General features: G+C 40.1%; 2 protein-coding genes across 3 annotated transcripts in view; one reads left to right on the forward strand and one right to left on the reverse strand.

Annotated features, from left to right (window-relative positions):
• Positions 1 to 1,765: 1,765 nt before the first annotated feature.
• On the forward strand, positions 1,766 to 4,603 carry LOC110021626 (pentatricopeptide repeat-containing protein At2g22070). The gene has a single exon (XM_020720189.1). It carries the CDS (start codon positions 1,944 to 1,946, stop codon positions 4,275 to 4,277), a length of 2,334 nt encoding a protein of 777 aa, XP_020575848.1. The 5' UTR covers positions 1,766 to 1,943; the 3' UTR covers positions 4,278 to 4,603.
• A 1,059-nt stretch (positions 4,604 to 5,662) lies between these two features.
• Positions 5,663 to 15,690, reverse strand: part of LOC110021607 — a 28,205-nt gene continuing 18,177 nt past the window's right edge. The window contains exons 7-8 of one of the 2 annotated variants that reach the window (XM_020720168.1): positions 6,422 to 6,536; positions 5,663 to 5,886 (exon numbers count right to left, since the gene is read on the reverse strand). In XM_020720168.1, the coding sequence (XP_020575827.1) occupies positions 5,848 to 5,886; positions 6,422 to 6,536 (154 nt within the window). In that variant the 3' untranslated portion in view covers positions 5,663 to 5,847. Of the gene's footprint in view, positions 5,920 to 6,421; positions 6,537 to 15,690 lie in introns of both variants that reach the window. The other variant, XM_020720167.1, reaches the window with a different exon arrangement.

Consider the following 15,690-nt stretch of genomic DNA (forward strand, 5'->3'; position numbering starts at 1 on the left):
TGACTTAGAAGAGAAGTTATGCAGTATGTTCAGTGAGGTTGTGGCAATAGACACTTATGCTTTCACCCTAACACACATATTTTTTTAACTGTTATGAAGTGGATTTTTGTTTCTCAAATATCAAATATATTATTCTGGTTGTGGCAATAGACACTTATGCTTTCACCCTAACAAACACATATTTTTTTAACTGTTCTGAAGTGCATTTTTGTTTCTCAAATATCAAATATATTATTCTAACAATTATGTTGCAAACTTCATTACTACATAGGGGCAAAATGATCATTTATCCAAAAACAACTACAAAACAATCGTTTTCCAACAACACAAACCAAACAACCAATTATTCTCAACAGTTGCTACGCAACAGCTTCTTGAGGCAGCTACTTATCAGCAGCTTATTAATAAGCTACAACTGCCCCAAATAGACCCATAATAACCAAATACCATTTTTGTTTCAAAACTATAATATTATGCCTCAATTTTTTTAAAGGCTTGATATGTCTATTTTCAAATGATGTGACATTTTGTCTAAAAATAGAGTGCAAATGACAAGTTAAACATAAACCTAATTTGAATAAGTGTTAATCTCAATGCAAATTTTAAATTAGAAACTTTTAAAATTTAATTTAAGATGAGATGACCTTCAATCTCAAATAATTTACTTTCAAACTGAACAAAATGACATCAAAGTAGTTTGATTAAACTTCAATAAAGTTCATATTGCAAGCACTTAGAATATAGATAAACATTTTAAGATACTAATTGAAGATCTAGATGATTTCTTCTTTTTTTTTTCATATATTTAGAACAAACCACTCAATGTAAGGATTCCAAGGAGTCTAAAATCACACAGATTTGTGATCATTAAGCTTGATGAGAAGCCATCAATACATTCCAATATCCGACACGAATCTCCAATCATGACTTTAATCTCGATGCACCTTTTTGAATATAATCTATTCAAGCTTCCATAAAAAAATCATCCCGAAGTCTGATTTCAGCAAATTTAAAGTCAAATTGATCGACTCAACGAGACAGATCCAATGATACCAAAATTGATTTAATTTAAGTAAAACAAGCACAGCTCAAGCCATTAAATGGCTTTTGAAAGTTTTTTTAACATATTTGAAAAGTCAAATGATTGTCGGAACTGACAAGCTTATAATTGACGAATCTAATGTGCACAAAATCACTCAATTATAACAACATTAAGATATTTAAATGTCCATCAAACACTATTTGATCAAAGAAAACACTCTGGAACGTCTGATCAAATTAATTCATACTCTTGCATTAATTGCACCCATGACTCTATAATAAAGCTACACCCTCTCATGGATAGGGGAGAGAGCTTGAAGCTTTCAGAAAGAGCTGAAGTCCATTATCTCTCCTCCATCATCGACCACCGTTGACCATCAGCCGCCGATCACAAGTTATCGATGGCTGCTGACCACCAGCCGCCAACCATCAGTAGCATTTTTTCAATGGGCTTAATTTTCCTGGAAAAAGAAAAATTAAAAAGAAAAATCCAAATTTTATAGTTGTTAAGGAACTGAAATTAAAAAGAAAAATCCAAATTTTATAGTTGTTAATGAACTTTTGAGCCGAGCTTAATTCTAATCATAATTGAAATCAATTTTTGAGTGATAAACAATTTTCATGCCAAATTGATTAAATTTATAGCCATAATATAAATAAAATTGTTAATGATTCGACTTCAAGTTTATGGTGAGCTGAAAAAAAAATTCAACCTACAATCCGAACCGAAATTCAAAACTCGAAAATTTCAAGCCAATTATAATTTTTTCCCACGCCAACTTGCGGCGCTCGACTTGTTGTCGTAGAAAAGTTCAATCAAAATTGCTATCCTCACTTGGACTTCATGACTTCAGCATACTTCGCCATCTGATTTTCCGCTCTTCGTCCTCCACTTCAATTCAATGAACCCTACCGAGCACTGGGCTTCTCTCCTCCAACAATGCCTGGAAACCCAAAATCGAATTGCCGGCAAATCCATCCATGCCTACCTAACCAAAGCAGGCCTCCTCCATCTCGGCCTCTACCTCACCAACAATCTCATCAACTTCTACTCAAAAGTCCGTCTCTTCTCCGACGCCTGTAACCTGTTCGACGAAATGCCTCTGAAGAATATCTTCACCTGGAACTCCATTCTTTCCATGCACGCTAAAAGCGGACAAATCGACACGGCTAACAAATACTTCGATCTAATGCCTGAGAAAGATTCGGTCTCCTGGACCGCCATGATCGTCGGGTGCAACCAGGCGAGTCTATTCCGCAAAGCTCTGCAAATTCTCTTGGCGATGGTTCGAGCAGGATCCCCTCCGACCCAATTCACCTTAACAAATATTCTCTCCTCCTGCGCTGCAATGAAGGATCACAACATTGGGAGGATCATGCATTCCTTTGTTGTCAAGTTAGGTATGAGTAGCTGCATTCCTGTTGCAAATTCACTTCTCAATATGTATGGAAAATGTGGTGATGCATTGATGGCAAAGGTGGTTTTTGATAGGATGAAGGTGAGGACGGTATCGAGTTGGAACACGTTGATCTCACTTTACTCGCAATCAGGGCAGATGGACATCGCTTGTTCCCACTTCGACGAGATGTGCGAGCGAAGCATCGTGTCATGGAATGCGATAATTGCGGGTTTCAATCAGAATGGATCTGATTTAGAAGCTCTTCTCTTCTTCTCTAGAATGCTGAAAGAAACTCAAATGATCCCGGATCACTTCACAATCACAAGTGTTCTATCCGCTTGTGCTAATCTTGGGATGCTGAAGATTGGCAGGCAAATCCATGGCTATCTCATTAGAACTGAGATGGAGATTGTTTGGCAGGTTGCCAATGCTTTGATTTCAATGTACTCTAAATCAGGTGGAGTAGAAAATGCTCGCAGGATTGTAGAGCAAACGGTTGTGTCAGATTTAAATGTGGTATCTTTCACTGCTCTACTTGAAGGTTATGTCAAGCTGGGAGAGATGCAACCAGCAAGAGAAATATTTGATTCTATGAAGCACCGCGACGTCGTGGCGTGGACAGCGATTATTGTGGGGTATGTCCAGAACGGTTTCAACAAAGAGGCAATGGAACTCTTCAGTTTGATGGTGGGTGAAGGTCCTGAGCCAAATAATTACACCCTTGCTGCCATTTTGAGCGTTTGTGCAAGTCTAGCAGCATTGGAGCATGGCAGGCAGATCCATTCCAAAGCAGTTAGGTCAAAGGAAGGGCTTTCAGTCTCTGTCAGCAATGCATTAATAACTATGTATGCAAAGTCTGGGTGCATTGAGCTGGCAAGAAGGGTGTTCGGTGAAATAAGGTTGGCCTGCGAACCGGTTTCATGGACCTCCATGATCATTGCTCTAGCACAGCATGGTTTGGGAGAAGAAGCTGTAAACATGTTTGAGAAAATGCTTTTTCATGGTGTTGTGCCTGATCATATCACATATGTTGGTGTAATATCTGCTTGTACTCATTCAGGATTGGTAGAGAGAGGAAAAGATTATTTTTCAATGATGCAGAATGTTCAAAAGATCAAGCCAACAGCTAGCCACTATGCCTGCATGATTGATCTTTTCGCTCGCTGTGGAAGACTGGAGGAAGCACAGGATTTTATAAAATTGATGCCGGTAGAACCCGATGCCATAGCTTGGGGATCACTTCTTTCTGCTTGCAGGGTTCACAAAGATGCAGATTTGGCGAGGTTTGCTGCGGATAGATTGCTCTCAATTGATCCTGAGAACAGCGGAGCTTATTCCGCGCTGGCGAATGTATATTCTTTGTGTGGTAGATGGCAAGAAGCTGCGGCGGCATGGAAGTTGATGAGAGATAAAGGTGTAAAGAAAGAGAAGGGATTCAGCTGGATTCACATCAAAAACAAAACTCATGTGTTTGGAGTAGAAGATGGATTGCACCCAATGAGGGAAGCCATATATGAAATGGCTGGGAAGGTGTGGGTGGAGATAAAGAAGGCTGGATTTGTTCCTGATACTGAGTCGGTGTTGCACGATGTCGATGAGGAGCTGAAGGAGAGGATGCTTAGTCTTCACAGCGAGAAGCTTGCTATTGCATTTGGACTAATGAGCACCTCAGAAAATACAGTGTTGAGGATAATGAAGAACTTGAGGGTGTGCAATGATTGCCACAATGCTATAAAGTTTATTTCTAAAGTAACTGGGAGGGAGATCGTGGTGAGAGATGCAACAAGGTTTCATCATTTCTGGGATGGGTTCTGCTCTTGCAAAGACTACTGGTAGGGATGAGTGATGTAAGTATTTTAGTAGCTGAGAACTTAACACAAAGGCATGCAAAGTTTGATTTGACTGTCTTCCGAATTTTATCGAATTTATGATTGAATTGATTAAGAAGATGGACATACTGATAATTTATTGGCTAACTGTATAGAGTTTTGACTTGACAAAGAAATAATAGACAATTTGTGTTTTAGTGCTGCAAGTATGACGATTTATTGTTTTTACAGGCCATGTAGAATCAGTCAATTTATGAGGTGGCAAACTACTAGATCATTTGTCGCAAGATTAAATTAGTGCCAAGTGACTTGTACTGATTAAGGGAGTGTTTGGTTGGGATAATTTGTATATATTATAGTTTTTTTAAAGGGATTTTAGACAATTTAATATTGCTATGAAGAAATACAAATAAAACATAAAGTGAATTTGAAGTTTACACTTTAATTTATTTTTGTTGAGTTTATAATTTAACTGATTTGGCAAAATTTCAGATTTATACCATTCGTCAGCACGTTGATGCACCAGCCAACATCATTTGCTATTTCTTTTGTATGTATTTTTATTTTTTGGTTAATGCATATGCATTTTTCAAAAAAAAAAAAAAAAAAATTGCCGGACATTGCCGCTGCTTGGTGCCAGCCACCGACACTCGCAGCAGCTACCAGTGCCGGCCAATGCCTACCGCCAATAATACCTTATATTTTTAAAAATATATTATTTTCAATCCAATTCAAATCAAATATATATAACCTTCTACATTTATTTAAGATTAATCCAACAGCCATATAGTATTTCAAATACAATACCTCACTTTTATATCACATTCATTTTACAATACATTATTTTTTTTAACAAACCAATCATCCCCTAAATGAAATCAATAACATAAATTTGCAGCATTAAAACAAGCTCATAATTTCAGAATTAAATGGAACCCCTAACTGGACAGCTTTTGCAAAATTTTGTGAATTAAAATAATTGGGGATCAACTAAAGTTGGACAAAATATGTTGCCATTTTTCGCTTTTGTTCAACAATTTTTTTTCTGAAAGCTGAGTTTGGCCTACCCGGTCAGACACTCCTGTATGCACTGCTGTTGTTCTCCTTTTAGAAAAGACTGATTATTCTTACCAATTTGAAATCTGCCTTGTCAAAATAGAAACAATGACAATCCAGTAAGATGATGAACATTGAAGTCATTCGAATCAATGGAAATGCAGGAGATTCTGAATTTTTCCAATGACTGTCAGACTGAATTGTATATAATGCTCCCTTATTCAGTACTTCCACTAGAAAATGTGAAAAAAACAAAAATCTCATCCTAGCTAAAGGACCAAACCATTCAGTAAAAAAGGAAAATTATAATTATAAAATAATAATAAACATCACGTCTCAAAAATGGAACAGCAGATCAAATTAATCCAAAGCAATTGCAATCGAAGCCTTTTTATAACAGGCATACGATAAATATAATGATATAGACTATGGATAACTGCCAAAATTAATCCATCTCTTATTATATGCCAAAATTACTATAGAATCGCTCCTTAATATTATCCCTGGTATGAACAAATTTCCTAGAAATTCAAACCCCAGTCATATGGCTGATAGATAACCTTCAACTGAGTGCTTGCAAGCAACTCCAGCAGTTCCTCCGATTTCTTTGGCTCCAAGTAGTTTGCTGCATGTTTCAGCACTTCAACCTCATTCTTTCCAAAATCCACGCTATACCTATAGCAGGAATAAGATAACACAATATTAAGAAACTATACTACCGATCAAAGTTTTCTAACAAGTTAAAAGGATGTTTCTGAAATTGGTACGTGTATCATCTAAGGGGCATTCTGGGTGCTTGTGAATATGTTGTTGAATCAATTTCGTGAAACAAAATAATTATTTTTTCAGAATCTGTGAAGTTTAAAAACTGTGATTTTTTACTACACCAAATGAAATTATAAAAATAATAAATTTCATTATTGCTTTAGGGTATATTTTTGTTGGAACCCGAATTGTCGTGTAGTGTGCTAGTCGAAGGAAAGGAAGAAGAGATAGGACACAATACCCAATTTTTTAGGAAATTGTGCAATAGTCCCCTTTAGTGAAAATGACCCTTTAATGGGGGCGTTACCATTATGTCAGAGCTGTTACAGCCTTCAACTGAGTGCTTGCAAGCAACTCCAGCAGTTCCTCCGATTTCTTTGGCTCCAAGTAGTTTGCTGCATGTTTCAGCACTTCAACCTCATTCTTTCCAAAATCCACGCTATACCTATAGCAGGAATAAGATAACACAATATTAAGAAACTATACTACCGATCAAAGTTTTCTAACAAGTTAAAAGGATGTTTCTGAAATTGGTACGTGTATCATCTAAGGGGCATTCTGGGTGCTTGTGAATATGTTGTTGAATCAATTTCGTGAAACAAAATAATTATTTTTACAGAATCTGTGAAGTTTAAAAACTGTGATTTTTTACTACACCAAATGAAATTATAAAAATAATAAATTTCAGTATTGCTTTAGGGTATATTTTTGTTGGATCCTGAATTGTCCTGTAGTGTGCTAGTCGAAGGAAAGGAAAAAGAGACAGGACACAATACCCAATTTTTTAGGAAATTGTGCAATAGTCCCCCTTTAGTGAAAATGACCCTTTAATGGGGGCGTTACCATTATGTCAGAGCTGTTACAGCTTTATATATTTGTAACTGAATCTGACATATTTTGATCCGGTAACTGCTGTTGGCGTCGTTCCATATTTGTAACTGTCATTGGAATCGCTCTGTATTTATAACTGACAAATTTGATCACTCGACATTCATTCGATCAACCATAAGTTATTCTGTTGGCTGAACAATCTTCGGCTGCCTCGTTTGAGGAACCCGTTTTGAAGACTCGATCCTTTGGAAGGATTGTTCTATCCGGCAAAGAGTTCATTATCGTAACCTGATGGGTAGCATTCCTTTAGTCTAAGAGTCTATAAAAGGCATTCCCTTCAAGTGGTTGTTGACTTTTTCCAATGGCAAACGTTGGGTTCGTAGGCGTCAATACGGGCACGCGGTGTTCTTTGGTCGGTCAATCTTTCGTTCGGTCGGCTCTAAAGGCAGACTGGTGTAATGACGATGATCGTACATCAACTCTCCTCACACAATCCATCAGATTTTCTCGAGATCATTGTAGACCTATTTTTGATGTACATAATTAGTTCTTCGATTCTCTTATTTGAAAATGACAACCGCCATAAGAATAAGGGAATTAAATAACATGACGGTTCACATAATGATTAATAAATATTGTCAATAATTATATTATCTGAATTATCCTACCGCTTTTTCCTATAAATAGAGTGTAATGTGCGCCATTTTATTCTCATTTGACGAATTTTTCATTTTTCAGCTGGTCATATCTGCGAGCGAATATGTCAGGCGCTAAGAAACCGGTGAGTGGGGAAACATTGATGGGGGCCTTTGGGCTCCCCGCTTTGAAGACTCGCCACTCTAGAGATAAAAAAAAGAAAATGTCGGCAAATTTTCGCCCGCCATGAAGAAAATGGTGGGTGAAGAGGTCCGACCCACCGAAAAAAGAAAAGAAGATAAAAGGTCGATTAAGGGAACCAAGCCTGAAGGGTTAAACTCAGTTAGAAAGCCGACAACGAAGAAGCTGCAAGTGGAAGAGGTTGGGGAATCGTCCGATTTCATTCCACTTATAGAAGTGCGAAGTCAGAAAGCAGGGCATGTTTTACACCCTGTACCACTCTGCTAATGTCCGCCCAACTATCATCTCAAGAGAGGGAACCTGTGGCGATGGCAGTCCAACTTCAGCTGCGAGAATTCATCCTGCTTCAACCTCAGACCAGGGAGGTCACTAAAGGTGATGCAACCCCTCAACAGATGATCCAATCCAGATTTTAGCTGGTGAAGCTGTCTGAGGAGATGGTCCGCCGATGGAAGATATTCCCCTTCAGACTTTGGTCGAATGAGGTCACCAAGGAGTGCCCCTCCTCCCGTTGCAAAAATCTTCCGTACACCAGAGATAGAGCGCGTGATTGATAACCTAGATTTTCCTTTTATTCGGTCCTTCAAGTTATTCTTATGACACTGACTCTAATACTACAGATGAAATCGTGGATATTATTGACTATCGTCCTATAAGAGACTGAATGTCAACCCGAGCCAACGGAGCCTGTCGACCCTTCTGCTCCTGCTGCGGCTGAGGTGGTATCCGACTCGCTGCCTCTTCTGGTCCTACAACTTCCATTAGCCGACCCAGAGAGGGAGACTGATGGCTGAAGCAAGTCTCATGAGTTGCTAGTCTGATGTATAGACGAGACCGTGGACTCCTTGGTCCGGCCTGTGGATCTTCAACGGGAGGCCACTGTGCCGAACTTTCGGGAGGAACTAGTGGTCTTATACGCTGATATGGAAGCGCTTCAGGCCCAAGTTGCAGATGAGGAAGTTCTTTGGGCCCAAGTTGCAGACGTGAAAGTTCTCCAGGCCCCGATTTGCAGACGTGGAGGCTGTCCAGGCCTAGATTGCGGACGCGAAGGCTCTCCGAGACTTGGTGGAGAATCTAGAAAAGGAACTGGCTGAATTTTGCGCAACCAACTTGATCGCTATTATCCGTGTTTAGGAGAAAATATAAAAGTGTAAGTTTAATGGGCATGCGTTGCACACGAGTCTGTTGAGTTGGGTTTTGGTCCTGTCCGAGACGGCGGACGATTCTGCTGTAAAATATTTCTTTTTTATAAATAAATATTTACAATCTTTTAAATTTAGTGATCATTTTTTCTTTGATTTCTGCATCGAAGTGACATCTTAGCGAAACTCGATGTGGCATTTCAACTTCCACATGGGGTATATATATACAGGTTATGACAGATGCTAAGTAGAATTTTTGTTCTTTATGCTCTCACCAGCCTTGAGTCGGCTTGTCTTCAGAGTTTGATGGCTCTGAAGTACTCTTCACAGATGTTTGGCTCAGTTAGATTGAACGAGCGATTGATGCTTACAGAGTTCAAAGTTAGGTTGTTAGAAGAGACTTGTGTCTACTCGTATTGGAGCGAGTGGATACAGACGTCCGGGCTACTAATTACCTGGGCAACGACTTTACCTTTTATAGAGAACAATTTCACTTTGATCTTCAGCTGCCCTTATGTTCAATCATCAACTTCTATGGTGTGATTCAAGCTCATGTGAAGCCAAACTCAATCGGCGCTGTTATGACATGTGATTTATCTACGCAGAATGGGCGTTCCTTGGTCCCGTGAACTGTTTTCGCATATGTTCTCCCTCTGAGTCGAACCAGACATGTATGTGGTTTTTGCGACTACCTGGAAATTCTATTTAATAGATTTGGAGAACAAAATAAAGATTGGATGCTTAGAATTTTTAGGGTCGTCTATATGATGAGTGGGGAATCTCAACCAAGGCAACTGATGGCCCGTATAAGAAGAGCAAGATGGTTGCCCCGCGGTTGAAAGCGATGGAACATGTCATTCTTGGTCGGCAACTGTCGATGGTCCAATACAGTGACCCCCTGACTATAAATCGAGTGCTGAACCCGAGTATGGCCCAATGACTGAAGAGATGTGGGCTGATTCTGACGAGGTAGAGGAGAAAGGGAAGCTAGAGAAGGCCGCCCAACTCTCGAAGAAGGTGACGAGGAAGAGGAAGAAAGCGGGTGGTGCCCTTGCAGTAAAGACAAAAGAGGGAACTGAAGAAGCCGACCCGTCCAGAGGGCAAATTTCAGGTTCACATTTCATTCATTCGGTTTCCAAAACTTTTGTTACTATGCAAAATAAAGTTACAGGAGAATTAATACTTATCAAAGGGAAATGTCGTCTGGTGATCATAGTAGACTCATGAGATGACACGACTCCTCTCTTCCCGACAGATACTGAGGAGTCTTCCAGACATCCCTCATCAAAAAAGATTTGCTGGCCGTCTGCTTGGTTTTATCTCTCTGTTAGAGAGGGGTGAGGCAAGCCGACAGTCACCCCAGGTGAAGGTTGAGGGAGAGCCGTTTGATGGATATTTGGAAAAATACTCAGAAAAAAACCCAATTTGGTTGAGATGGCTGAGCACAAGAGCAAGAGAAAGGGTAAAGTTGTCTCTTCTGACTCTTTCCTCCCAACTCCACCAAGAAGTAAGACAGAAGGCCAAGATCGATGGATCCCACTGCAAAAAAACCGACCAAAGATTTACATGAATTCTAAATCAAGCCTTTCTCTGATGAATATTGATAGGGATTGGTTCCCCCTTATACTTGGCGTCGGCTGGATATGCTTCTACAATTGCCGATATTTTATGGTCAGCCGAGTTGGACAAACATTCTGGCGAACTCCGCCCAGTTGAGTTGTGTCAACCACTCGACCGCTTCCAGCTCGTACGTTACGCTTCCACTCACCACCTAACCTCCCTCTATCTATCCATAAGAGAGAGAGAGACTTGCCAAGTCTAAGGAGAAGGCTAGGAAATATCAAGAGCGGGGGGATCTGGCCACCATGAGGGCAGTCGAGGCAGAGGCTGACCTGAAAAACGTTAGAGCGGAGTTAGAAATAGCATCCGAATGGATTTTTGTGGCTCAAGAGGAGAACGTTGAATAGACGGAGCTGGTGTCTATTATGATGACCGCTGAAGAACTTCTCGTCACTAGAGTTAAATATCCGAGGCGGGCCACAAGATTGAGGCTGATGAGGTCGCTAGAGTGGGGATGGTCGAGCCCAATTATTCTAACCTTGAATAATTTAAGAAACTTTACAACGCTCCATCAGCTTCTGACATTGCGAGAAATCTGAGGGTGATAATGTGGTGGATGGCGGATCATCCAACACTTGACCCGAAGATTCATAGAACCGATATTTTCTTCTTTTTTTTTTTACTCAAAGTGTACATACTAGGGTTTCAAAACAACCATTCATATGAACGAAATATGACCTTTTGGTCCTTTTTTTTACTTGTGGTCATGTGTTTGTGTGGGCTAACCCTATATAACTGCATTTTACTTTCTTTGTATAATTCACCCGTCTTTCTTGGAAATTGGAAAACAAAAAACTTCATAGGGCAACCAAATATAACTTGAAAACTTAAAAAGAATCCTAACTTTATATTCGCGCTTTGGAAAGCCGTATGAGGTTTTTTGTGGTGACCTCGTGATGGGATGTTTTTCAGTCATTTACAAGAGTATTGCGACCAAGAGTCAAAATGATTTTAGTCAACTTATTTATGACCAAGCGTTAGAACACTTTTTCGGTCATTTTGATTGCGACCAAGCATCATAACGCTTTTCGGTCCTCTTGATTGCGAAGCGTCAAATTTTTTTTTTTTTTGGTTGTCTTGAGTGCGACCAGGCATCAGACCGTTTTTTCGATCGTCTTTATTGCGACCAAGCATCAGAACGTTTTTTCAGACATATTTATTGCGACCAAGCATCATAACACTTTTTCGGTCGTTTTTATTACACCAAGCATCGAAACGCCTTTTTCGAACGTCTTTTAACAAATAATCTAGTTCCCTGAGTTTCATGGCGATGTGAATTCTATCGATCCTTCGGTTCCACAAAACTTTTCCCCAAGCTTGTGTTTACAACACCACAACGTAGTAGTTAGTTTTTTTCTCAAGGAGATAAATTGATTCATAAAAATATTATCTTTCAATCATAGATACAAAGTAATCATTTTCAAGGATAGAACTTTTTAAGGTTGTCTCCACTCCATGCCCGGTGGAGATAAGACTTTAGTTTGTAGGCTCTAGAGGCGACTTGACAGTCGACGAAGGGACCAGTCCAGGTCTGATCGAGCTTGTCGACTGCAGCTGGATCAGCTTTTTTTAGAACTAAGTCGCCCGGGAAAAAAGTTTTTTCATGAGCATTCTTGTAGCAACGGGCATTTCTTCTTTTTATTTCTTCATGTTTGAGGGCTACGTTTGTTCAACCTCTTTTAATAGATCGAGAGCGAGTAAAGCACCTTCGTTGTTTGCATGCTGCAGCGATTACTCTTTAACTATAGTAATTATACTTGACCGATAACATGACTTCCTTTCCATGGGACAACATCTATGTGGTTTGTCCAGCTGATCTTAACGAAGTGGTTCAGAAGGTCCAAAGGGCCAAATGAAGTATATCCGCGCAATTACCCTTGGCACCCTCAACATTTTGCCTCGGCAGGTTTAGGATGATCTTGCTAGCAGCTTCTGCTTGGCAATTAGTTCGAGGGTGATGCACAGATGAAAACTTCAGGTTGATCCCTTAATTCTGACAGAACTCCCTCACCCTCTGATTAGCGAACTGTGTTACATTATCTGTGATGAGTATGAGAAACGAGCCACATCGACAAATTATATCTATTCAGATAGAATTTTGATCTAAGCCTGCAATGATCCGGGCGAGATTTTTTGTCTCTATCTATTTAGAAAAGCACTCTACGGCAACCAAAAGAAAATTTTGTTTCCCTTTTGTGGGAGGAAATGACCTAAAGATATTCAACCCCCAAACCGCGAAGGGTCAGAGTAATGACCGATTGTAATTTTTGTGCCGACTGATGTTGTAGTGGAGCATATTTCTGACATTGTTCACATCTTTGAGAAAATTGTTCGCATCTTTTAAGAGGGTCATCCATAAATAACCCCGTCTTGTGGTTGATCTTCAAGAAAATTCCCCCCTTAATGGCTTCCGCATTCGCCTAAATGTACTTCTCGGAGGATGTTCTAGACCTCACTTTCTTTAACACATCTTAGAATTAAGGATGTGGTTGATCTTCGAAATAGCGTGTCCCCCATAAGGAGGTATTGGATGACTTTAAACTTGAACCTTCGAGGACTGCCACCACCTTGTGGATTTTCCCTGTTTTCAAGAATCCACCCAGCTTTTGGCATCACCAGCTTCCACCTCCATCACTTACGACCCTTCAGTGGTTGGATGAGAAAGCCTTTGGGAGCGCTCTATCTCCGACGTGTATGTTTTTTGATAAGAGATTCACAACCTGGTTCTCCTCTCGCCCGACATGATCGATACAGAAGCTTATAAATTTACATATATCCAACCTTACCTTGTTCAACCACTTGGCCATCATCTCATCTCGAGCATCAAATTCCTCATTGACTTGGTTAACAAGCTAAGAATCAGATTCCACTACTACGTGTCGAGCACCCATTTTTTGAGCTAAACTTAGTCCAGGTAGCAATGCTTTGTATTCCGCTTGATTGTTCGTTACCACAAAATCAAAGATGATCGAATGATAGATACACTGTCCGGTCAGGCTGCTTAATGTCAGACCAATTCTTGCTCTTGCCTGACCTAAAGCTCCATCCACATGAAGGATTCAAGTTTGTGTGCCTGCCCTGAACCCGCCACTTGATCCATCCAATTCTGAAAAATCCACCATGAAGTCCGCTACAACTTAAGCTTTGATCACAGTTCGGGAGATGTAAGTAAAGTCATACTCACCAAGCTCTACGGACCATTTTAGTAATCGACCTGAATGTTCTGATTGAGTGAGTATAGACTTAAGCGGATGATCAGTGGCAAGTTTAATTGAATGGGTTTGAAAATATTGTTGAAGCCTGCGAGCAAAAACAATCAGAGCAAACGTTAGTTTTCATTATAATGATACCTTAGTTCGACCCCTCTGACGACTGGATAGAAATAATAAATTGGAAAATCTTTCCCTGACTCCTCTCGAACTAGGACCGAACTAATGGCCTCCAGGATGACTCCCAGGTAAAATACAAGTTCTTTCCTTGGCTTTGGACTCAGCAACAACAATGGAGAGATTAACGACAATTTTAGCTTCTGAAAAGCTTGCTCACATTTGTTCTTCCACTCAAAATTTGTATCCTTCCTTGGCATTTTGAAGAAAGTGGCGCACTTGTCTCCTGACTTGCAAATAAATCGGCTCAGAATTGCAAATTTAGTCGGTCAGCTTTTGCCCTTATTTGTTGTTCCAGGGAGAAGACATGTCGAAGAGTGCCTTCACCTTCTTGGGATTAGCCTTAATTCCTTCGAGCCTCAAAAGATACCCCAAGAACTTCCCTGTGAAAGCTCCAAACATGCATTTCAAAGGGTTAAAGTTCATATTAAACTTCCCAAGTGTTTGGAAAGTTTCTTTTAAATCGCACAAATGTTGTATGGCAGTCCTACCTTTTACCAGCACATCATCCAAATAGACTCCAATGTTTCTTGATTTTGGATAAGGAAAAATTGGATCCATTAAACGTTGATAAGCAATGCCAACATTTTTCAGCCTAAAAGGCATTTCAATAAAACAATATAAATCATCATTAGTAAGAAAATTCTTCTCCACATCAACTGAGTGCATTTTAACCTGGTAATAACCAGAGAAAGTATCAAAAAAACTCATGACCGAGTATCCTACGGAGAGTCCACCAGAATATCGATCCTAAGCACTAGATAGTCGACCTTTGGACAAACAGCGTTCAAATTAATGAAGTCCATGCACATTCTCCGCTTGTCTTTGGACTTCTGTACCATGACCACATTGGATACTCAGGAAGGGTATTGAAGCTCCCAAATATAGTCGACCTCCAAGAGTTTTCTTATTTCCTCACGAATTGATTCGCCTAAAATCATCGTCATCGACCGCAACTTCTACTTCACAGGACGGGCGGTTAAACCAATGTTGAGTAGGTGGCAAGCCCCATTGATGGGGATGCTCCACATTTCAACGATCGAGAAGACAAAAACATCGTGGTGCTCCTAGAGAATCTGGATCAACATCCATTTGTGACCTGCATCAAAAGTTTCACTGATCATAACAAAATTATCAGGATCTGGGAGATTTTGATTATAACATCGTCAGTTTCAAGGCCTCCTTCCCGTTGGTGTTGTATGTCCAAAGTCTCATGGTCCACGCTTCCTATGGCCCAAAGATAACATGTTCGAGATTGCTCCAGATCTCTACATACAGTAACTATCACCCGGTCACAGAGAAACTTTACTGCTAGGTAGTATGTTGACACTACGACTCGAAAATTGTTGAGGAGAGAGCAATCCAATATTGCATTGTAAGTTGGTGGCACGCCCAAGAAATCCTCCATGTGGGTGAATCGGTCGTCATCTTCTCCCCAGGTGATAGAGAGTGTTATTATACCATGAGCCTCCTTCCGTTCACCAGAAATGCAGACAATAAGCCGATCGGTGCAGTTAACCGATCTGTTATCAAATTCATCTTCTCGAATGCAGCCCTGAACAAAATATTCCCCGAGCTATCGATATCAACCAGGATAATCCCTACTTGATAGTTACTGATTAGCGCAGTAACAACAATAACACCATTATAGGGATTCCCGGCTAGAGGAATCTGCATTGGTGAAAATGATTGGGAGATGGGATTTCCTTTTCGGGAAGGAAGTCACTGCACAACGGTTCCCCGGTTAACTTCTTTTTCGGTCAAGCCTGAGGAAAAAATCCCC

The sequence above is a fragment of the Phalaenopsis equestris genome, unplaced genomic scaffold, assembly GCF_001263595.1.
Source record: "Phalaenopsis equestris unplaced genomic scaffold, ASM126359v1 Scaffold000136, whole genome shotgun sequence".
Taxonomy (NCBI): Eukaryota; Viridiplantae; Streptophyta; class Magnoliopsida; order Asparagales; family Orchidaceae; genus Phalaenopsis; species Phalaenopsis equestris.